Source organism: Akebia trifoliata, chromosome 15, assembly GCF_017979445.1.
Source record: "Akebia trifoliata isolate Shusen 1 chromosome 15, ASM1797944v1, whole genome shotgun sequence".
NCBI classification, from domain to species: domain Eukaryota; kingdom Viridiplantae; phylum Streptophyta; class Magnoliopsida; order Ranunculales; family Lardizabalaceae; genus Akebia; species Akebia trifoliata.
In genome coordinates this window covers 28,785,468-28,807,785 of record NC_141389.1, presented here as the reverse complement: position 1 = coordinate 28,807,785, position 22,318 = coordinate 28,785,468, and the positions used below count along the sequence as shown (strand labels likewise).

The following is a 22,318-nucleotide window of genomic DNA, read 5'->3' as shown; positions in this document are numbered from 1 at the left end:
ACTCATGCCAAATAAATTTTTTTTGAAGTATTTATTTATTATTATTTATTTATTTATTATTATTATTTTTTTAACTACAATCTGCCCTTAGAAGTTGTGGCTTGTCAATATAACTTCCCTTGCCTTAATCATGCTCAAATGATTTTTTTTTTCCGTAGGGGTGCAACTTGAATTGATGCAAATGGGTGGTTTTCGATTGGTTCTGTTTGACGGAGCTAGTTTTGGCTCGGTTCTAAGTTAAGAAAATGTGACATCGACCAAATCAATTCGAATTTTAGCTTAGGTTGGCATAAAATCAAGTCAAACCAAACCAAACAAAAAATGGACTCCCTTATAAAAGAAATAATTATATATATTATTTGTACTAGAGTTTATACCTAGATTTCATATACAAAATCTCAATCATTATTGTCTTTATTGGCTTGTTATTATTATATGAAACATTAAACCAAAAAAAAACAAAAAACAAAAAAAATTAAAGTATTTGGAACTCTTAAAGCATCAGACTAATTTTCGGGGCACATGCAATCCTCTCTCCTAACATGCATTACGCAATTTTTGAGATAAATCCTTGACGATGGCTTTGGAGGGAGGGGTTTTTGAAAAATTCGTGAAATATTCACGAATTAAACAGGGGATTGCTAATGAACATCCTGACTAATTGAGTAATGGTTAGTAGAACTTTTTGTTTATTATTTAGTTAATAGTAGGGCTAGCAATGGATTGGATAATATTCAATTACCCGACTCATCCTATTCGAGTTATTTGGATATGGGTACAAATTTTTTATCCGATTAAAAATTTGGGTAAATTTATTTATAATTATTTTTATCCAAATTTTTTTAGAGTCAGATATGAATATGCATTCTATCTCATCCGAAAATTCGTTTATCTGAATTTAATACAATAAATTCATAATAAAATATATGTATATTCCCAAATTAAGGGTTTTTCATCATATATCCGACTTGGATATCGGCTTGAAATTTGGGTATAAGTTGGATACGGATATCCTTTAAAAAAAAGTAGATAAATAATTAGATAAGAAAATCCTTAGCATAAGTGGGTAAAAAATCGGATATAATATTGGATTCTTCATCCGACCCACACCCGACCCATATCAGTTACTCATATAGTTTTGATGCGAAGCATTTGCATCAAACTCAACTGTGTGGTGCGCACTGCGCACCCCCGCGTAATGTTTGTTGTTTCAGTACTCTGTTGGCCGCCCTAAAGAACATAAACTGTGTTAGGTTTCTGGAGAGAGAGAGAGAGAATGGGGAAGGCGAAGAGCTCTCGTAAGGGAAAGAAGGCGTGGAGGGCTAACATACGCACGGATGACATCGACGAGTTTTTCGAGAAATCTACCAAAGACGCTCTCAGTGGCGGCTCTCTTGCAGCCGTTCCAAGCGAGTCTCTCTTCTACGTCGACAAATCTACAGGTAACTACGTTAGTTCCCGTTAACTCCGCCGTTAGGCTTTCTTTTATTATTATCTCCATTTCCATTAGGGTTTCAGAAATTCACGAGAAATTCTGTGCTAATTTTGGCTGCTTTTGTGGAAAGACTCAATTTTTCTCAACGAGAAAGCAGAATCGATTCTTTTTGAAGAAGAAACAATAAATTTCGAAGTTAATGTTGTTTTCTTGTGAAAAAGGTTGATTTTTTTTATACCTATTAGTGGAAAATGAAGTAGAACAACTATGTGTATGTGTTTTGTAGGGAAATATGATCTGTGTGTGTGTTTTATTGTTGTGAAAAAGGTTATTTATTTATTATAGAAATTAGTGAAAAAGGAAGAACAACTATCTCGTTATAGGGAATTATGATCACTATGTATGTTTTATGAGTTTAATTAAGAAATTCATTCAAACTTCTCTGTTCGTTCTCCTTAGATCATTCGATCAAGCGGAAGATAGAAAAACATAGGGAGAAAGTTCTCCGTTGCGACAGTTTGTTGCAAAGAAGCCCCTTTGTTCAAGCTGTTCCATCTTCAAAGCTGAAGAAATCCAAGAAAAAAAAGAAAGTTGTTCCGAAAGTGGAAGCTAACGAAGACGTTCCCAAGGTAAAACTTATAAAAAAAAGTTGATTTTTTTATATTTGTTTGTAGGTTATTTTTTTGGTTCTATTTCTTATCTTTTTTGTTCAAATTTAATAGGGTGAGCAGGACGCAACCTCTGGCATTGTTGACATATGGGATGATAAAGGTTCATTTTTAACTAATTTACCATTTTTATGTTTTCACGGGTTCAGCATTGTGAGATAACGTGTTATATTGAGCTTTTTCGACTTTCTTGCAGGTGAAGATGATGTCAAGACTAAAAAGGTATCCTTTAAAAAAAAAAAATTAAATGAGATTGCTCATCCCTAATTTTTTTTTAAAAAAAAAAATGGAAACAAAAAGTGAAGGATGGATAGATACCCTTTGGACGTGTAAGTTATGAACTTAACTTGAAAAGAAGTGATGCTGATGCACGGTTAATTCCATGGTGCTCTTCATTTGATATGGAATACTAGAGTGCCACATGTTCCGTTGCCTTTTTTTTTAAAATCCTTTTTAACATTTAGAAGGTTTTAGAATTTGCTGGAGTCTTTTGTAGAACTTGTCTTATGTTTTTTTTTTCCTTTGAGGAATTTTGACAGAAGTCCAAGCCTACGCTTATTCCGGCGGTAGAAGTTGAGCCACCTGGATGCTCGTTCAATCCTTCATTTGAAGATCATCAGGTATTTTTTTTTTTTGGACTGCTTAAATTTCCTATTATGTCTACAATTGGCCTTACTACAAGTAAATGGAAATATTCTCAACTTTTTTTTTTCTGTCAATCTAGGATTCGTTGGCTCATGCTGTTGCTGAAGAAATGCAAAAAATCTACAAAAAGGAGTTAGGGCCTCAGCCAGTTCCATTAATTGTTTCTGGTGAAGTCGTGGATGAAGAAAATGTGAGTTGTGGTTGTTCCATTTGTTCATTTTTGCTTGGAAATTTTTTATCGTCTTTGATTATACAGGAAAAAGTACATGTAAGTCAATGAAGTTTGAGAAAAGCCTGTTTCCATGCCCCCATTATAGATGATGTTCTATGTGCAGTTGTTGATGTACTTCACATTTATCAGCTGTTGAAGGCCTTTTATCTTTAGCTCATTTGCCATGTTTTGAGTTTTCTCTATGGAGAATCATCATTCTCTGAAATGTATATTCTCTATGTTATAAGGAAGTTGAATATTCTAAAAACATGTTCTTGCTGAGTACTCAGGCTCATACCCTGTATTCTTTGTGAGGGATCTATTTGTTGGTGTTCTTTCTATGCATTAAAAAAATAATATCCTTGAGCATGATTTACTATTTCTAACATTTCTTCCAGATGTATTTTCTTGATGCGGATGATGGAAATGATGATGATATGGATGAGGAGAATTTGGATGACAACAATGATAATGCACTTGACCAAAGGTGTGCTTATTTTGTTCCTTTATTGTGCATGGAAGCATTATGTTTTGAAGAGAATGTCGCTATGGTGGTAATTAGGAATTGGCTAGAAACAATCTTTTTTATCTTATACCATTGGCTACCTCGGCCATTTTTCTCAATAAAATTTTACACTTATCAAGAAAAAAAAATTAGTAGACACCAAGAAAACTGAAAATACTTCCTGATTTGAATGCAAGAGATGCCTCTTTGTTTACCTGTCACGCATGCCGAGGAAGCATTTAATGATGCACTAGGAATGGTGAATTCTGCCTAGCCTTTTTGTAGACTAAGGAGTTCTACAGTATGATTTGATTTGAACATTGAAAATACGTCTTTTCTTGTGTCATCACCATTCTTTCAAAGCATTTAAATTGACATGAGAACGCATAGTACTACATGATGCAGGAAAAATGTATGCTAGGCTAGAGTAGTGCACCACTATGGGAGAGTATTATGTAGTGATTCTTCACATCAGTCTAAATTTGTGAGTAATACGTGCTAAATCACTTGGGTTTGTATTGTTTGGGCGATTGTGGTGCAGATCGTCGAAAAAAAAGTTAGTGACTCGAGTAGAGCTGAATCGGAGAGTTAGACGCAAGGAAAGGCTTAAGGCAGAATCAGAAGCAAAGAAGGTTGAAGAGCTTTCAAAGGAGATTGACAGGTAGCTCACCCAATATGCTTGTATATGCATTGCTTTGGGTGGTCAATATAATATCTTAATGCTTGCTTGGATTTTTGGTGACAGTTTACCAGATATACTAGAAGAAATAGCTAGAGAGGATGAAGAGAAGCAAAAAAGACATGTCAGGCGTGTTGTAGCTAAGCAAGAAAGACTTAAATCAGCTCCACCACGCTTGGGGAAGCACAAGTAATTATTCCTGATCTCTCTCAAAACATCAAATCTTTATTGTGCGCATCTTCTTTGTTATTTATAATTTTCTTATGCACGTTACAGTATAGCGCTGAAATGTTCTTGAGATTTTTCAATTATGGGAAACTCTACTCTAATTTTTCCATTTTGGATTTTCTTTGGGTTTAATGTGAAGAAAAGGGAAATTTCTGTATTTTTTATTTAATTTAAAAATGAAAATGTCATGAAATATCGGTTTATGTTTGGCAATGGAAGGGAATAAAGAAATGTCTTGTCACGTCTATTATCTTTCTAGAAGTTCAGGTTTTTTGAAAGTCTTGAGAATTATTGTTGGTTTTTGGGCAGTCGAGTCATATTACCCAATCCCAGTTCTAATCTTTTTTCCACATGACACACTTTCGGGCCAACTGCCTGAGAATGTTTTGACTTTCTTTATCATGGTTCAAAATTTTTTCGTTTTCAGAATGTTTCAGTTGAACGTTCATCTTTTTTTTTGGATAAGTGTAAAAATATATTAAAGGAAAGGAAAATATTAGAAGATACAGAAGGAGGCTGAGGTAGCCCCCAAAGAAAGCAAAAGAAAATACAATACATTGGTTAAGTGGGTTTTAAACAATACATGGCAGATTGGGTAACGTTATTCAACGCTTAGGGCAGAGGATCTAGACTTGTTTTTGAAATGTATGTAAACAATTGCGTATGATTCCCAAATACGACGAGGATATGAGGTGACATTTATCCTTAAACATATCCGATAAAGTATACTTGAAACATAACTAAGCCATTACTCATTCCTGTTTGTAGCTAAACAAGATACTCCATTTTAAAATTTTTTTTTTTCCGACAAGTAACGAGATAAATTTTTTTTGTTGACAAGTAACAAGATACTACATCTTGCACATTAGCCATCAGGTCTTTCCTGGCTGGTGTGTTCATATGCCAACATATTAGAAGTTCAAAGCTAACATGTTTTAAGTTCATTGTATCAGATTTGAACCTGCCCCTGTTCAAGTCCTATTGACGGAAGAAATTTCTGGTTCCCTCCGCAAGCTGAAGGTTTGTTATACTTACTCCACATAACTCTATGTTCTCTTGTTTATATCTTTTTTTTGGCTTGTAGTTTATGTACAAAATTTGAGGTTTTTCCATTTCTTTTTTTATTTCATGAAGGGCTGTTGCACCCTTGCAAGGGATCGATTCAAAAGCCTGGAGAAACGAGGGTTACTTGTCCCGACAACTAATAAGCGCAAAAGGTCAGTGGTTATCCCTTTCCATGCTTGATCAATAGAAGCTTCAAATGATTTTCAAAATCTTAAAATTGCACCAAATATTTGGATATGCTCACAAATTATTAGTTTGCTACTTGGATGATTTGACTTACGTCTATTTTATTCTAAAACTTTTTGTATGAATTCCTGGAAAGATAAAGAACTAGGAAAAAAAGAGATCAGGAGAAGAAAGTTGCTTGATATGTAAACACCAATCTGAATTTATGTAATGTTTTGTAAATTTTCCAAGCGTTTCACCTTGTCAAACCTATGTGCCAGTCACATTCCAACACCCTCCATCAAAGACATATTTAGCTTATGTGAGTTATTGTTTTTTGTTTATGTATCATTTACTCAACAAATGTTCTTCCTATACATTCTCTCTATATTGTATACTTGGAAATATTTACTGATAAAAATGAACATGAACTGAAGCACTCAAAAAAATGTCTCGCAACATATGGAATAAGCTATATGGATGTGTCGGTATGTGTTGCTTTTGGGGGTTGGTGTCTGACACTTTGTACCAGTGTCAGACATTTACACACGTTCCCATCTTTGTTACATAGGTTTGGGTTGATTAGCACTGACTTTCATTTGTTCAACACATGAAGATGGGTGAGGGGATGTCAGAAAAAGATACAGGTGTTGTATGGTGCATTTGACCCACAATGTTATGTTATCTTACTCAGACATTCCTTTCCATTTGCATTTGTATCTTGGTTTATTTAAATGCGATTATGTATTAATAATGGTCTTTTTGTATCCTTGCACAGAAACTAGGTGTTACCCTTGAATTTGATCAGATTGGCAAAGAGGAATCTACACATAAAAAGAAATGGGGGAATGCTTCAAGTAGATTTTATTAGCTCAAGTAACCCTTGTGTAGTAATTAAACAGCAAAGATTTTGATTTTGATATTAAATTTTTGTTTGCTTTGGATATAGACACTGTAATTTTGTTACTGAGAACCACCCCTTTGAAATCCTTATGGTAGAACAGATTCTATATTTTTGTTTTTTTAAATAATTTTATTTGATTTAAGTTTATTTATTTATTTAATTTTTAAAAGCAATCTTTTTTTTTCTTTTAAAAATAATTGTGGATGTTTGATCCATGGTTTATCATCAGATACTTTATTGTCATTCGACGACCATGATCACTGTATATAGTCGATGTGATTAGTGAACAACTGATTTTTTAGGTGTTGTTTTTATAGTAAAATAATTTTTTATTTTATTTTATATTTTAAATAAATGATAATCGATTGAACCAAAATTAATCACAGTCTGGCCGTGATCCAACCAATTTGACAAATCTTTGGTCTAATAATCGATTCAATTTTTATAACACAACCACTTCAAGGTGACCACAATCGTTGAGAAGGAATTCTCCATAGACCCAAAAGATTTATGAAGAATGTTGGCTAATTCTTCTCTAGTTCGAGGACAAGTATAGTATGAAGATGATGTCGAACAAATTACATATGATTTATATGGAGTGGAGGACTAAAAGAAGATAGACCGAAAGGCCAAACTTTCTATTTTCTAGTAAATTTCATTTTAGCATATTTTGGATTATTGAGTCTGTATTTTTTTTAGAAAACTATTATTGATTATTTTAAGGTTAGTAGGGCAAATTTTACTCCAACTAGAATTTTTATTATTTTTTCGGTATTTTTTACTTTTTCGCTTCAATGCCCTCAACATTTTCATGAACCCGGACGAATTTGGGTAAGAAGCAAGTTGTAATGTCTGCAGAGATAGTAGTCATCGGGATTTCTTAGCTTGATCTTTTATAACTTTCATAATTTGTGTGATATTTTCGTGCATCACGATTTGGAGCAAAAAAATAAAAAGAAGAAAAAAGAAAAATGATTTTCTAACGCCTCCCTTTGATATACACCATCTGACATGGCATGTGTTAGAACTATAGATTCTTTTCCTCAGGATACACATATTTATGAGGATGTACAGTTGTGCATCCCAACGGAAAAATCTATGGTTCTAGCCCATGCCACGTCAGAGGACATATCCCCATGTGTTAGAGGGGCATCAAAAATCACGACTCGAAAAAAAAAAAACAAAAGACCAAGATATGTTTCTAGAAATGATAAATATAAATTTCCATTCGAAGAAAAAACCTCGTGATGTTCTTTCTGTACATTAAAGAGATTGTTCAAATATTCAAACTACATTTCACCAACATCATCATTCCCAACTAGTTAGTTACAGTTAAGCATAGATAAACACATTTCAAAACATATAGAGTTTCCGTAGACTCCAGTGAATGTTGTTTGGGATGATATCCATTTGATTTTGTTCCCAAGATGCAGAATGATAGCGTCTTCAACATGTTCTACTTTTTATGGATTTTTGTTTGGGTTATGCCCTTTATGCACGAATGTGGTTTGGGATTTTTGTTTCATAGGATTTTCTCTGTGATTGTACTCCATTTTCGTTTCTTAGGGTTAGTAAAAAATTTTAGCCGCTGATTGCTTTTTTTACACTATATGTTCGTTATTAATCAAGTCGTCTATTATGGCCAAACGGTCAAATGTACGACTTTTCAACACTCCACGAGTCAACTCGATCTCTGAGTTGACTCAATGAGTTGTTAACTCGTCCACTGAGTCAACTCGTTTGACCGAATTAACTCGGTTACTGAGTTGACTCAGTCAACAGAGTTAACTCGACGATTAGAGTTGACTCAGTACTGGGTTGACTCAGACAAACGAGTTAACTCGATCAAACGAGTTGACTCAGTGGACGAGTTAACAACTCATTGAGTCAACCCAACACAGTGAGTCGACTCAGCATCCGAGTTGTCTCGGTCAAACGAGTTGACTCAGCAAACGAGTTTGACTCAGTGACCGAGTCAACTCAGACCACCAAGTCAACTCAGTTGACCGGGTTGGCTCAGTCCACCTGGGTGCTTTCTGAATTTTTGAAGAGTGGATGTTAAAAAAAACAAAAGCAGTTTTTTCCATGTCGATCCCACCCCAAAATTTGCCGACAAATTTTCTGATCCCTCTCCAAATCACTAGAATTCTAACTGATATCTATATACTCTCTCTCTCTCTCTCTCTTAAATTTTCTAAAATTTTATTTTATATATTTCAATTATTTACGCCTCTGTGGTTGTTGTCTTTCTGTATTTGGATTTTCTTTGTTTGAGAGTCCATTTTTGTTTCTACTTTTGATGGAACGGCTTTGTTCAGATGCTTGTCTTGCAACTATTAGGATAGTTGAGAATATGTCTTACAAATCATTAAAACAGAAAGTTAGCAAATATTAAAGGACACTGATTCTTAGTTCTATATTGAAAGGCAAACAAAACATTTTCCCAATTCTTTGTTTTCATTAAAAAAATAAAAAATGTAAGCTATCAGTATTCAAACTCACATGAGAAAGTTACTGCATTTTCGTAGATCTTAGCAAGATGACTTCACATAGATGGGACTTTGTGAGAAGTTTTTGGCAAAAAACTCTTACCAGACTGCATCAAAGAGGATGAATTGGTTAAAAGAATTACTATGGTCAAAATTTATAACATCTTGGAAGAACCGATAGAATTAATGAGGAAGAAAAGGTCAGGAAATCTTTCTCGAAAACAAATAAACAAACAAAAGAATAAAAAAATGATCGAAAATTCTCTTATTTTTACTCAAGTCATCTATAAACATCAAGTACACATTTTGTTTTGGTACGTAAGCTAGACTTGAATTCATGAACTCAAATTGGTTAGTTGTTGCCAAGTTAGATGTTTCAATACATGAATTCATGAACTCAAGTTGGTACGTAAGCTAGGCTTGAATTCATGAACTCAAAGAGAAGTAATCGAAGAAAATATAGAGGGAAGAAAACAATGCAATACTTACATAACTGAGAAAATGATTACTTGCTTAAGCTTAGCTTCGAAAGAACCGCGGCCGCCTGATCACCACCCAACAAGAAATACGGATGCCTTAATGCAGCAGAAGCCGATAATCTCCCTCTTCTAAGGAAACCTCTCTCGGAAATAAGCTTTGTAGCCAAGTCCCAACCTCTACCAGAATCAAGATCGAGAAGCCGTAAGTCTGGTTTCATTCGAGTAACTTCTCTCCATTTATTTAAGTCATATCCATTTGTCTTTATTTCCGAGTTGAAATTCTTTAAACCCGATGTCGATCTTAAGGTGGGAATAGCCATTTGCAATAGTATAATCCCGGCCGAGTACATATCAAAGAGATTCCGGACTATTAAGCTGAATTCATAACAAAACCAAACATTAACATTTCAAAGAACGAATTTTACAGAATTTTCAATAAGAGGACGACCGAGGTAAACGTCAGGAAGAAAACTATAGCTGCCAAAGAATAGGAGAAAGTAAAGCCGCTATGGGCTCTGGGGGAGGAATGGGTGTTTCTTCTGGGAGCACGTATAACTCAGGAGGACAATAATCCGGGTCAAGTAGACCACGATTGGGAACAAAATTCTTGCCGATTCGAAGGTCTGTGGCAGCTCCGAAATCTATGAGCTTGATCTGTCCCTTCTTTGTTACAACCAAGTTGGCTGGTTTAATGTCTTGGTGAACGATACCATTGTCATGAATCTTCTTGAGAGAAGTTATCATCTGACGCATAATTTGTTTGATGATCAAAGCATTCCGTTCAATCGAGTCTAGTCCTTGTAAGATGCGTCCAAACATAATGGACTCTAAGTTCAAAGGGAAGCTGCGATCCCTCATGTAATCAGCTAAGTTTTGATCTCCCTGGTACATGGGTTCTCTATAATAAGTTACACAACAAACAAAATTCCATATGCGCATATAGTACTATACACCATATATAAATAAAACAAATAAACTTATTTTGGCATAAAAAAATATATTTTCTTTTGTGTTGGAAGAAAAGTGGAAGCAAATTGGTGTGGACGGATTTCAAAACCAGGTTTGTGGTGTCAAACAAGGTGATAAGAGGTTTGAGTCGAAATTTTTAAGACCCACGGAATTATGCAAGGGATACATGACAAAAGAAAAATTGTAACCATCAAATTCTCAGATAAATTTTAGAACAAAATTAACCCAAAAGTTACAACGTAATGTACATTTACCAGTGTCAATGGAGAAATCGTCCTAAGAAGTGACCTTGGAGATTTTGGGTTTACTAATCTTTTGGTGCAAATTAAGAAAAGAATTTGAAGGAGTATTCTTCGAAGACTTTGTGTTTAGATGGGAGGAGTTGTGCTCTTTGTAGTCTTCAGAGTGCTTTGGTTTTTCTTAGTTGTTTTGTGTCTTGTACTTTTAAGGGGCCACCTTGTCCTCCTGCTTTCATTTTAATGAAGTTTATACTTGTAAAAAAAAAAAAGTTGCCTCTGTCAATATTGTATGAGTTTCTATAACTAATAAATATAATTTTTTTTACAATTTTATTATAATTTATTTCTGTCAAAATATTCAAATTGTTTTTTTTTTGTTGTTGATAACTGGGTATCCTTGTAGACAGCGGACTGGGCCCGTATCTCTGCTTTGCCCACTCCATAGACCATGGTCTTGTCTAAGGACTAGTCCTAGGGCACGTGCAACGCCCGCACATCACATGCACCACGTAAGTGAGGGTGTGCCCTTGCGGGTGGCCCCTGAGGAATTAATGCTCATTATTGAACTCATGACCTACGGGCATTAGGCACTTATCGGCCCGAAATTGCCACTGAACCAATCCCTCGGGGTTAAAATAATATCCCAATCGTTGATCAGTCAATCAATGCACATCAAAGTGATGGGTATAGAACTGCAGATGGTTATGGATGCAGATGTTCAGTGTTGCATGTATTATATAAATTTTAAACAAACATAGAGACAAATATAGAAACAGAGAGACAGCGTTCAAATTTCCATACAAGCCATTTGCCACCCTTAGTAAACTGTGAGTTTGTTTTGTCTGCAATGAAACTTCCAAGGAACTCAGCGCATGTTTCAGGAGCTGCTCTTGAAAGTCTGTAGTTGAACCACTCCTCAAAATCACCACATTCCTCAGCCCCTTCAATTCCAACCTTAACCTGCTAATTCCTGATTTGTAAATTTTTCTTCCAAAATAATTACATGTCACCATTTGTTTTAAGATTTTCAAATAAAATATTTATATATATTGTTTTGACGTGTTGGCATTTAATGCTTGTAAGGCCCCATGTTACACCTTGTAACATGTTACATGGTTAAACACTAGTTGAAGCTATCAACAGAGGTGCGTCATTAGGAACAAAACCCTCGATAATAAAAATCAAAGAAATGGCAGATAGGAAAGAAATGAAAAAATCAGTCTATATTACACTTGTGATGATGTAGTGGTGAAGTAAGTTAAGCCCATATCTCTTTGGCCTTGTAACAAGCCTCCACGCTCTATAGCAAATGTTCATGGTGGTGCTTTTCACTCTGGTACCCTTTATTTGGGGGTCATAGTTAGCCCACCCATTCCCTAGGCCGTTCCTTCCAATGTTTGAACTAAAGGTGTGACATTTGCTCTGATACCAAATGATACGAAATTAACCAATGCATCAAAAGTACCTAGGCGTTAGTGGTGCGGAAAGTTAAATCCATCTCTTTGAGGTCGTAACATATAATTTCCAAAATTACCTCAAATCATGGTTATGAGATCCCATGAAGTGAATCTATGTTGCTATGCCTCAACCCCCCCCCCCCCCAAACAAAAAATAAAAGAAGAGAGCTTCTATTGGCACCCCAACTTTTACTTATTACACACCAATTGAAAATAAATAAGTAAAAGTTGGGTTGCCAATAAAAGCTCTCTCGATAGAAGCTTCAAATGATTTTCAAAATCTTAAAATTGCACCAAATATTTGGATATGCTCACAAATTATTAGTTTGCTATTTGGATGATTTGACTTAGGTCTATTTTATTCTAAAACTTTTTGTATGAATTCCTGGAAAGATAAAGAACTAGGAAAAAAAGAGATCAGGAGAAGAAAGTTGCTTGATATGTAAACACCAATCTGAATTTATGTAATGTTTTGTAAATTTTCCAAGCGTTTCACCTTGTCAAACCTATGTGCCAGTCACATTCCAACACCCTCCATCAAAGACATATTTAGCTTATGTGATTTATTGTTTTTTGTTTATGTATCATTTACTCTATAAATGTTCTTCCTATACATTCTCTCTATATTGTATACTTGGAAATATTTACTGATAAAAACGAACATGAACTAAAGCACTCAAAAAAATGTCTCGCAACATATGGAATAAGCTATATGGATGTGTTGGTATGTGTTGCTTTTGGGGGTTGGTGTCTGACACTTTGTACCAATGTCAGACATTTACACACGTGCCCATCTTTGTTACATAGGTTTGGGTTGATTAGCACTGACTTTCATTTGTTCAACACATGAAGATGGGTGAGGGGATGTCAGAAAAAGATACAGGTGTTGTATGGTGCATTTGACCCACAATGTTATGTTCACTTACTCAGACGTTCCTTTCCATTTGCATTTGTATCTTGGTTTATTTAAACGCGATTATGTATTAATAATGGTCTTTTTGTATCCTTGCACAGAAACTAGGTGTTACCTTTGAATTTGATCAGATTGGCAAAGAGGAATCTACACATAAAAAGAAATGGGGGAATGCTTCAAGTAGATTTTATTAGCTCAAGTAACCCTTGTGTAGTAATTAAACAGCAAAGATTTTGATTTTGATATTAAATTTTTGTTTGCTTTGGATATAGACACTGTAATTTTGTTACTGAGAACCACCCCTTTGAAATCCTTATGGTAGAACAGATTCTATATATATATATTTAAATAATTTTATTTGATTTAAGTTTATTTATTTATTTAATTTTTAAAAGAAATCTTTTTATTTTTTTTTTCTTTTAAAAATAATTGTGGATGTTTGATCCATGGTTTATCATCAGATACTTTATTGTCATTCGACGACCATTATCACTGTACATCTAATTCTCTCAAAGATACAATTTTTAGGTTGATGACTGCATCTTCACTGAAATTCAATTTTGGATCTAAAGCAAATTTTCATCATGGGAGAGAAAAAACTGTTTCCAAAAGGAATTTATGTACCCTTGAAATATGCTATATAAATTCACCACTTTGGGAAAACAAATTAAAAGAGTTTGGGGATGAAGATGACAATCAATTTGAAATTTTTATGACTGGTGGATGGTTGCATCCTTTTTAATTCTTTTTTATTATTAATCTTTCTTAACTCCCTAGTGGAGGTGCCATATTTTTTTTAAGTGAGAGTTGAGTATTTGCTAAGAGTTATGGGTGCAATTAGTATTTCGTTGAATTTATGAATTAATCTACAATCTTGAATTTATGAATATTGTTAGCATTTTTACCCTTCAACATTAAAATTTATTAATAAAAATTCTTGAATCGTGGAATATGGTAATAGGTACAACATTTTAGTGTGTTTGGTAACACTTCTATAGTCTCATGGAGGTGGTCCACTTTTAAAATCTAGACTTACAAAATTTTATTTCAATTTGTTTTGTTTAAGATTTTAGACTTCAAAATCAAAATTTAGAAATTTTGAACCAATGATGAGAGGACGTTAGATGAACTTTCTAACGTCTGATTTCTACTTTTCAGATTTGAGATATTTTCAAACTTCAGACTTTAAAAGTGTTACCAAACATAAATTTAATTTTTTCAACCTTTAAACATCAAGAAGAATATAGGTTTTAGAGAGAGATTGAAGATGATAGGTTTTGGTAAGAAGTCCAATAAAATATTTTTTACAATCTTCGAAAATTTGTCGATTATTTTACGAAACTTTTTTGAATTGAACCCCATCGAATACTATCAGTCAAGCTTACATGTCACGAGTCTTACAAGGCTGGGGCAATTCTAATTTGCAACAAAATTCAGAGGACTACCTTAAAAAACTCTAATTAGAGTTAGCCCCAAGAAGAGCATATCTCCTCTTGGAATCTAAGAAGTCTCCAAAAGTATCATTAAACGCTTAGGAAATAAGCAAAGTGAAAAGTTTTTCAGGGAAGTTACGTAAGGCATCAATTTGCTATTTCAATATGTACGGAAATTTGATGTTGTCCACAGAAAATGTTTTGTGGCATATTTTGTGGGCCCTTAAGCATGTTTTATGGTATAGTTGACACACCAAAAAAATTAATTATTTTGATTTGTAATACATATAAGTATAAATCAATGTTTAATATCAAATATTATAAAAGAAATTTGCTACAGTGATTCTAAATGACTAACACTCCAAGTATTCTTCTATGTAGAGAACCATTTATTTTTTTCGACTGTATTAAAATTGTATCTCGAAAAAAGCATCTTTCGAGTAATACTTCAAGTCATTTTAGCATTTTTTTTATTAAAATTAATTAAATAAATATAGTTACAGAAACGTTTTCTTTACTGTCATAGTAAGATCCTAAGCCTTACAAAGAGTCATTTTGCTCAAATGGACTACCAAATCAACAATGCAACACCACAACCCTCTAAGTTTCTTCGCCCTCACTAAAAAAAAAAAATTCTTTTGACTTAACCCACGATTTTGAAAAGACTAATGATTTTTCGACGCTCCACTCTTGACACACACACCTTGACGTGGCATGTGCTAGAATCCTTGATTCTTTTCTTTGAAATACAATCTTACACATATTTATGAAGATGTACAATTGTGTATCTCGAAAAAAAAATCTATAATTCTAGTACATGCCACATTAAGGTGCATGTGTCAGAGGAGTTCAAAAATCATGACTCTTTTAAAAATAGACAATAACCAAACTTTCACATAACTCTCAAACTTAAAATTGAAATTCAATCGTGAAAAATAATAGTTAAATTTTTTTTTTTCAAATAGAATTTTATCCTCCACGACCCTCAATCATAATTTTTGGATGTCGGAAAGGTGAGCATAAGGACCCTTAGTGAGGGAGAAATCTTTACAAACTTAATAAGGCTAGGCGGACTCATATAATTATTAACTTATAGTCCGTTTATATGATTGCTTTGTACGAAGTGTTCCTATAAACCTTTTGACTCAATTTGACTGATAGCGAGAAGTCAAGAATTGTGCTTAATTAGAGAGAAAAAAAAAATCTCTTTATAAACGATATATAATATCTTATCGAATCACATTTTAATTTCGTCTAAAAAATCACTCTTTTATGCTTTCGTCGCTCTTCCTTCGTACAATCTCTTCGTCTCCGCGATCTCTCTGTTCACCAGAACCCTACCTTTCCCGCCAAAAATCTCATCTTTGTAGATCCTTCGAAAGGGTAATAATGAATCGGGGCAAAAACAGTCGTGGTGGGACGAGGAATTCGCGTTTTAATGGCGAATCGACACGTCGTCGTAATCAAGTTGTAAGCTTCTTTTTATTCTTGTTTATCTTATTTCAGGTTTTTTGATCTACGAAAAGTTCAAATCTGTTTAATTTCAAGTATCCTTTTGATCAAGAAACTTGAATTTGGTTTTTTTTTTTTTTTTTTGGGTAGAAATTGATGTTACTTGATATGGGTTTGTCGAGTAGATGACTCTTAAAAAGAAGAAATTTCCTCATGTAGTAATTCAATTTTTGTTAGTAGAGGTGAAGATCCTTGATTTATGTTCTGTGGATATTTTTTTGAATTTTGTATCTGAATTTAATATTTTGTTTTTTTGGTTAATTTATTAATTTGAGAAAAGTTTCTTCTATATTCTTTTGTCTGATTCTTGAAATTTTATTGATAGTTCTCAGATAATTTGCTGTTATAAGTTGAAATCATGCTACTTGTGATGTGTTACGGTTGAAAGAACAATTCAATTACTCTCAATTTAGTTTTTTGTTTTGCCTGCATTTTCTTGTGAGAAGCTCTTTTCTCAGAAAAAGTTACCCTTTTGTGTATTGATATAAATTTGTTTGAAAAAGAGTTTGATTCCAGCTTGAATGTTACGGATTCTTTGGGATTCAGTTCCTTTTGAAGTGCATTGGTTGATTTGGAAGGAGAGGAATCAACGAGTATTCGAGAATAAAGCAAAGGAAGTACAAGATGTGGTTTTTTTTTTGATAAGTATAATCTATTGATAAAGAAGAGAAAACAAAGTACAATGAGGCCGAGGAAGCCTCTCAAAGAGCTACACAACAAAGAAAAGCTAAAGCATCAATGATTACATCAAGAGTTCCATCTAAAGACAAAGTCATCAAAAGTAGTCGCCTTAAACTCTATGTTGTGTTTCGACCATAAGTACAACAAGCCTAAGATCTCCAAGAAGCTGCCATGAGCGCTTCTCATCTTACTATTGAAGATCCTATTATTTCTTTCACTCCACACTCCTCAAGCAATAGCCGAGGGAAAAATAGCCCAAAGGAATCTCTTTTTGGAAGAGAAAGCATTACTAGCTCACTCTTCTACCAACGAGGAGAACTTACAAGGAAAGACCCATTGAATACGGAATAATCCAAGAAAATTTGATTAAATATGATGAGAAAAGGGGCAATGTATTAATATATGGTCGACAGACTCCCCATCCTTCAAGCATAACGGGCAACAATTAGGTGTAATCCAACCCTGAACAATCAAATTATCTATCGTTAGTATTTTACCAAGAAAAATCAACCATACAAAAAAGGAGATTTTGGAAGGGACTGAGTTGGACCAAATAATGGATCTCAGAAAGGATCGCTCGGCATAAGGGTCGAGCCACTTATGAAAAGAATTGACAAAATATCTCATGTCCTTCACCCTCGTCCATTCCCACCTGTCCTGTTCACTTACATCGAGAAGACGCGAATGCAAGAGATCAAGGAAAGATGTTACCTCAGTTAGCTCCCAATCATTAAAGTTTCTCCTGGACCCCAAATCCCAAGTAGAGCTGGAGTCGTTGCGAATCAAACACCATTGGATTGTTTCATTTTTCTTCCGAGAACAAGCGTAGAAGGACGAAAATTGAGCCGCTAAAGGTGATGTGCCACACCAACTATCCTCCCAGAATTTGATTTTATCCCCCATGCTCGCCTTGAACCTGATCCCTTTCTCAAACTCCTCTCTCACTTTTAGAATCCCCTTCAAAACACTACACCCATACGTACCTTTAGCCTCACTACTATACCAACTTAGTCTCTTTTCCCCATACTTGGCCGTAATGACCTTCCTCCACAGACTATCTCTTTCCTCCCAAAACCTCCAGAGCCACTTCCCTAAAAGAGCTTTATTTGCTAATCTAAGTCCCCTTATCCCATATCCCCCGTTTTTCTTGGGCATACAAATAACCTTCCATCTAAGTAGGTGATACTTCCTTCTCCTATTCTTATCATTACACAAGAAATTTCTCATAAGCTTTTCCAATCTGATTTCGACATACCTAGGTAGCGTGAACAGGGAGAGAAAGTAAATCGGGATGCTCTACAAGGTGTTTTTTATCAAGGTTACTCTCTCTCCTTTAAACAGATACTTGGCCTTCCACGTACTCAATCTTTTCTCCAATTTCTCAATCAGTCCCTCTCAAGTACAAGATGTGATTTTAGAGGTCTTAGCGTTGTTATTTTTTTGGTGTAAAAGTTTTAAAGAGTTTAGGGGTATCTTCTTCGAAGATTTCTTAGTTAGATGGGAGCGGGTTTGTAATGTAGATATGGGGCAGTCTCTTGTTCTTCTTTTTTGGCGGCTTGCTCACCTTTTTATAGGTTTGTATTTCTTTCTTTCGGTTGGTCCCCTTGACCTCCGTTTTTTGTTTAATGAAATTATCTTTACCTATTAAAAAATAAATAAATATCACTCAGATTTTCTGAGTCCAAGCTTTATCTTGGTATCTCAAGTTAGGAATCCTGTAATTGGTTATTGGTGAAAAACATCTCTCATGGGATTTGTACCCACGACCTCACACACAATATTTACTCCTTTGTATAAACTTCATAGATTATGGGAATTATGTCTTTTCATATTAAGATTCGTAAATGCTTTTCAGATAGTGATGCAAAACCCAATACTTATATTTCCTCTGCATATGTGCTTGGTGATATATGCTATATTATCCTTGGGATTGGTCCCCATCTCATTCCTTCTTGAATAAAGGTTTGACCATATGAAGAACGGCCGTATTATATTTGTATCAAGATTATGTAAGGTGGCATATTTATCTTAGCAAATAGTCTACTCACAAGATTTTGTGTTCCGTTAAAATTATCTCACTTTGCGGTTTTTCATTTGTTTCAATTTAGATTTTGTTACGAATGGATAATGGTGGATTCTTTAGTATGGTCTTGCAAACTGTTTTCCAAATTTGAATATTTCTTGGCTGGGAGGTCAAGGTCTTCCAATTTCTCGATTTTTCTCTTCATTAAAGACTTACAATAGGGACTAAGGTCATGTCTTTGCTTTGTAGGTGGTTGCATGTGTACTGGGCAATAAATGCCACGCTCAGTTCTTTGTAATTATTTTATGGACCAAGAGGTTAGTTGTTGGAACCACATCAGAGCACCTCATTGCAGACTTGGTGTGGTTAATCGAAAAATCTGAGCATTACTCAGTGCAAGCATATGCTAGTAATATAATATATACTTTACCAAATTCATTGTCCCATTTAATGGGGTGAACTTTGGTTTTAAAAGATTCATGGGATGTTCTGCACTAGTTATTTTGGGATGAGTGAGGCATGACCGATATCACACAGTTATCAAGGTCAATTGACAACAAACTTTCCTTTGAGCAGAACCTCGTTCTCTCCTTGGAGCATGGGAGAGGTGGTTGGTTAGTTCCACCTTATGTCATGTGGCAGAGGTGGAGATGGTGGTCGATTGAGATTTCATGAAATTTGTTTCCATCTAAACTCCTATACATATAAAGTTTAAAACCAAATTAATATAGTAGTAAAATTAAGTCTGTTTTGGTTAATCTTCAAGGTTTTCTTTGGGATAGAGGAAACCTGCTGAGGGTCAAATGCAACTTTGTCAAAGATTGAATTTAGTGTTCCCTGTTAACTGTGTCATAATGTGAATCATTTTTGGGTTTAGTCCGTCATAATTTCATTTCTTTAATTTTTGTGAATTGATGTCTAAACTTCATAATTTTTCTCAGACAGAGTGGTGGTGAATGTTGATGGGTTGGTTAGTCTGTATATATTGTCTTCTTTCAAAAGCTTTAGAGGAATGATGTTATTTCAATTCCAGTTTCATTTATCAAAGATTCGAGTAACTGAGGAATTAAATTTCTTGAAAATAATCTACATTTTTTAGCTTTAGCATTGTTTGTCATTTTCAATGTCTAAACTGTTCTACTTGTCAATCAAAATAAAAGCTTTTAAAAAGAAAAAATGATTAGGGAAATATTGCAAATACAAATTTAAGTTTTATTCAGCCACTTTTATTTTTCCTGTCTTCTTATTGTCCATTTCACCATCTATTTGTTGGTGCCTCGATATTAACATTTTTCGTAATATACATGTTTCTATTCACAAACGTTCTAACAATCAGCAGGATGGTTTTTCTCAGGCTACTTCTGCTGCTAGAAAAGATGGGTCATTTCATAGCAGAATACCACAGCAGGGGCAAATTTCATTGGAGAATGCTGCGAGGGATAGTTCAAAAGATTCTAAGGTTTCACCAAGTATTGGTTCTTCTAATGAACGGTCTTCACAACCTTCTTTTGGTGGTAAGAGCAGAATTCCCCACAATGGATGGCAGCATGGTTCAACTTCACCAGATAGAGAAGCTGGTCACCAAAGTTCGGAACTTCCGAAGTCTTTGACTGTGGATGCAGTGAGCAATAGTTCAAAACTTGATTCTTCAAATGAATGGCCTTCACTACCTACCTCTAGTGGTAAGGGCAGAACTTCCCAAATTGGAAGACAGCATGGGTCAACTTCAACAGAGAGAGAAGCATTCCACCAAAGTTCAGAACTTCCCGAGTGCTTGCCCATGATGGGTTCGGTTCCCAAAATTGGAAGACCTCAGCATCGGCAATCTTCTCCAGATTTGGTAGTTGGACACCACGGTTCTGAACATCACAAGCCCTTTCCTATAGTTCAGGATGTGTGTTCACAAGATGCATGTTTTGGTATCAAAGATAGATCTTCCAAGAATGAAAGACCTCAGTCTCGGCATTCTTCCCCAGAGAGTGTTGGGAGCCACTATATTTCGGAACATCCCGAGGCCTTGTCCATCATTGTTCCCTTTGATATCTTCAGGATCAAAACAGGAACTCCTGTGAAGTTAAAACCTCCTCTACTTGAAAAAAATAGAGAAAAACGGAAGGAACTGGACCGCACAGTGAACAGTAATCAAAATCATATATTGAGGTCTGGGATGGTTCTTTTGAAGAATTATATCAGTCACCGTGATCAGGTTTGGATACCCTTATATAATTCGCTTAAAAGTTTTAGCACACATTTCTTCATCAAAGAAACAATTATTGCCTTCAAACCTTCAATTCCTCTACCCATTCCCCTGCCTGCATAGCATTGAAATATTTGTCTTATATGCCATATTTATAGAGTAGGACTCTCCAAGTAAATTATTCCTGTTTTTTTTACCAAGTGTAGTAAGTGTAGCATCCTCTCTTCACTCAATTCTATATTCTGATAGGAGTGGTGTATTTGTTTGTAGATCAAAATTCTAAAAACATGTCGAAACCTTGGCCTTGGTTATGGAGGCTTTTATCAACCAGGTTACGCAGATGGAGCAAAGCTACGATTGCAGATGATGTGCCTTGGTAATAATTGGGAGCCGCAGACAAGGGAGTATGTACCTCGACGATTTATAGATAATGCGGAAGCTCCACCTATTCCACCAGATTTCAAAATGTTGGTTAAACGAGCAATTGAAGAGTCCCATAAACTTATAATGCAAGACCCCAAAGTAAGTAATACTGAACAGGTACTACCTTGGATGAATCCTGACGTCTGCATTGTCAATTTCTACTCCACGACTGGGAAACTTGGTCTCCATCAGGTGTGTAGTTATATGTTTTGGTAGGAAATTCAATTTCAAAGGTGTTTTTAATGCAACTAAACGTGTGCCCTTGGGGCACATTTTAACAAAACTCCCCATGGCACTATTTACCAAAATTTTAATTATGAATGCTGCTTGTGTAATGGGTAATTTTTCTATTTTATGGTTTTAATTTGCTCAAATATGTAAATAATTGTATCTTTAGTTGGTCGTTGTATTACTATTATTATTATTATTTTTGTTTAAAAGCTTGCTTTTAGTGGTGGTTATTTTTCGGGTGGATACAAACTAGAAATGTTTTTGAGAGTGTTGGTTTTGATATTCTTTAATTAATCTATATTATGTAGGATCGTGATGAGAGCTCTCGGAGCCTTGATAAAAAATTACCAGTTGTCTCCTTCTCCATTGGTGATAGGGCGGAGTTCTTGTATGGAGATACCAGAGATGTTGACAAGGCAGAAAAAGTAGAATTAGAATCAGGTGATGTTCTAATATTTGGTGGCGACTCTCGACACATATTTCATGGGGTTACATCCATTGTACCTGACTCAGCTCCCAAGCCCTTGGTTGATGAATCAGATCTCCGTCCTGGCCGTCTCAATCTGACTTTTAGAGAGTATTAAAACCTTCACCTGATGTATATCAGTTTTTCATTGAAAGTGGGGGTAATATTTTTAAACAGTTTCTTGTGAACTTCAGAAGATGATATTAAAAGTATGTCACTGTTGTTTGAAGAAGATGAATTATTTATAGGGAACGGTTCAGCAACCCCTTATGGTGCCCCATATGGTGCCACGCATTTTTTG

General features: G+C 34.9%; 3 protein-coding genes across 8 annotated transcripts; 2 read left to right on the top strand and 1 right to left on the bottom strand.

Moving 5' to 3' along the window:
- Positions 1-1,172: 1,172 nt before the first annotated feature.
- LOC147385099 (Nop53 protein) lies at positions 1,173-13,378 on the top strand. 3 transcript variants are annotated; one of them, XM_086426108.1, is made up of 12 exons: positions 1,173-1,442; positions 1,895-2,064; positions 2,158-2,206; positions 2,300-2,325; positions 2,643-2,723; positions 2,828-2,938; positions 3,358-3,446; positions 4,006-4,125; positions 4,210-4,332; positions 5,325-5,391; positions 5,506-5,588; positions 6,173-6,230. In XM_086426108.1, the coding sequence occupies exons 1-12, from the start codon at positions 1,277-1,279 to the stop codon at positions 6,213-6,215; spliced, it is 1,128 nt and encodes a 375-aa protein (XP_086282234.1). In that variant the 5' UTR covers positions 1,173-1,276; the 3' UTR covers positions 6,216-6,230. The 3 variants fall into 3 exon arrangements, with proteins under 3 accessions (XP_086282234.1, XP_086282236.1, XP_086282235.1); XM_086426110.1 differs by lacking the exon at positions 6,173-6,230 and adding an exon at positions 13,153-13,378 and having other exon boundaries at positions 1,174-1,442; XM_086426109.1 differs by lacking the exon at positions 6,173-6,230 and adding an exon at positions 6,380-6,613 and having other exon boundaries at positions 1,174-1,442.
- Positions 8,887-11,998, bottom strand: LOC147385100 (serine/threonine-protein kinase STN8, chloroplastic-like). The gene is made up of 5 exons (XM_086426166.1): positions 11,912-11,998; positions 11,456-11,641; positions 9,952-10,355; positions 9,484-9,848; positions 8,887-9,101 (listed from the first exon to the last, which is right to left on the bottom strand). Exons 1-4 carry the CDS (start codon positions 11,996-11,998, stop codon positions 9,500-9,502), a joined length of 1,026 nt encoding a protein of 341 aa, XP_086282292.1. The 3' UTR covers positions 8,887-9,101; positions 9,484-9,499.
- A 2,336-nt stretch (positions 13,379-15,714) lies between the features above and the next one.
- LOC147385098 (DNA N(6)-methyladenine demethylase ALKBH1C-like) lies at positions 15,715-22,249 on the top strand. 4 transcript variants are annotated; one of them, XM_086425334.1, is made up of 5 exons: positions 15,715-15,954; positions 18,950-19,017; positions 20,055-20,906; positions 21,168-21,512; positions 21,860-22,249. In XM_086425334.1, exons 2-5 carry the CDS (start codon positions 18,976-18,978, stop codon positions 22,133-22,135), a joined length of 1,515 nt encoding a protein of 504 aa, XP_086281460.1. In that variant the 5' UTR covers positions 15,715-15,954; positions 18,950-18,975; the 3' UTR covers positions 22,136-22,249. The 4 variants fall into 4 exon arrangements, with proteins under 4 accessions (XP_086281460.1, XP_086281459.1, XP_086281458.1 ...); XM_086425333.1 differs by lacking the exon at positions 18,950-19,017; XM_086425332.1 differs by lacking the exon at positions 18,950-19,017 and having other exon boundaries at positions 20,040-20,906.
- Positions 22,250-22,318: the final 69 nt, after the last annotated feature.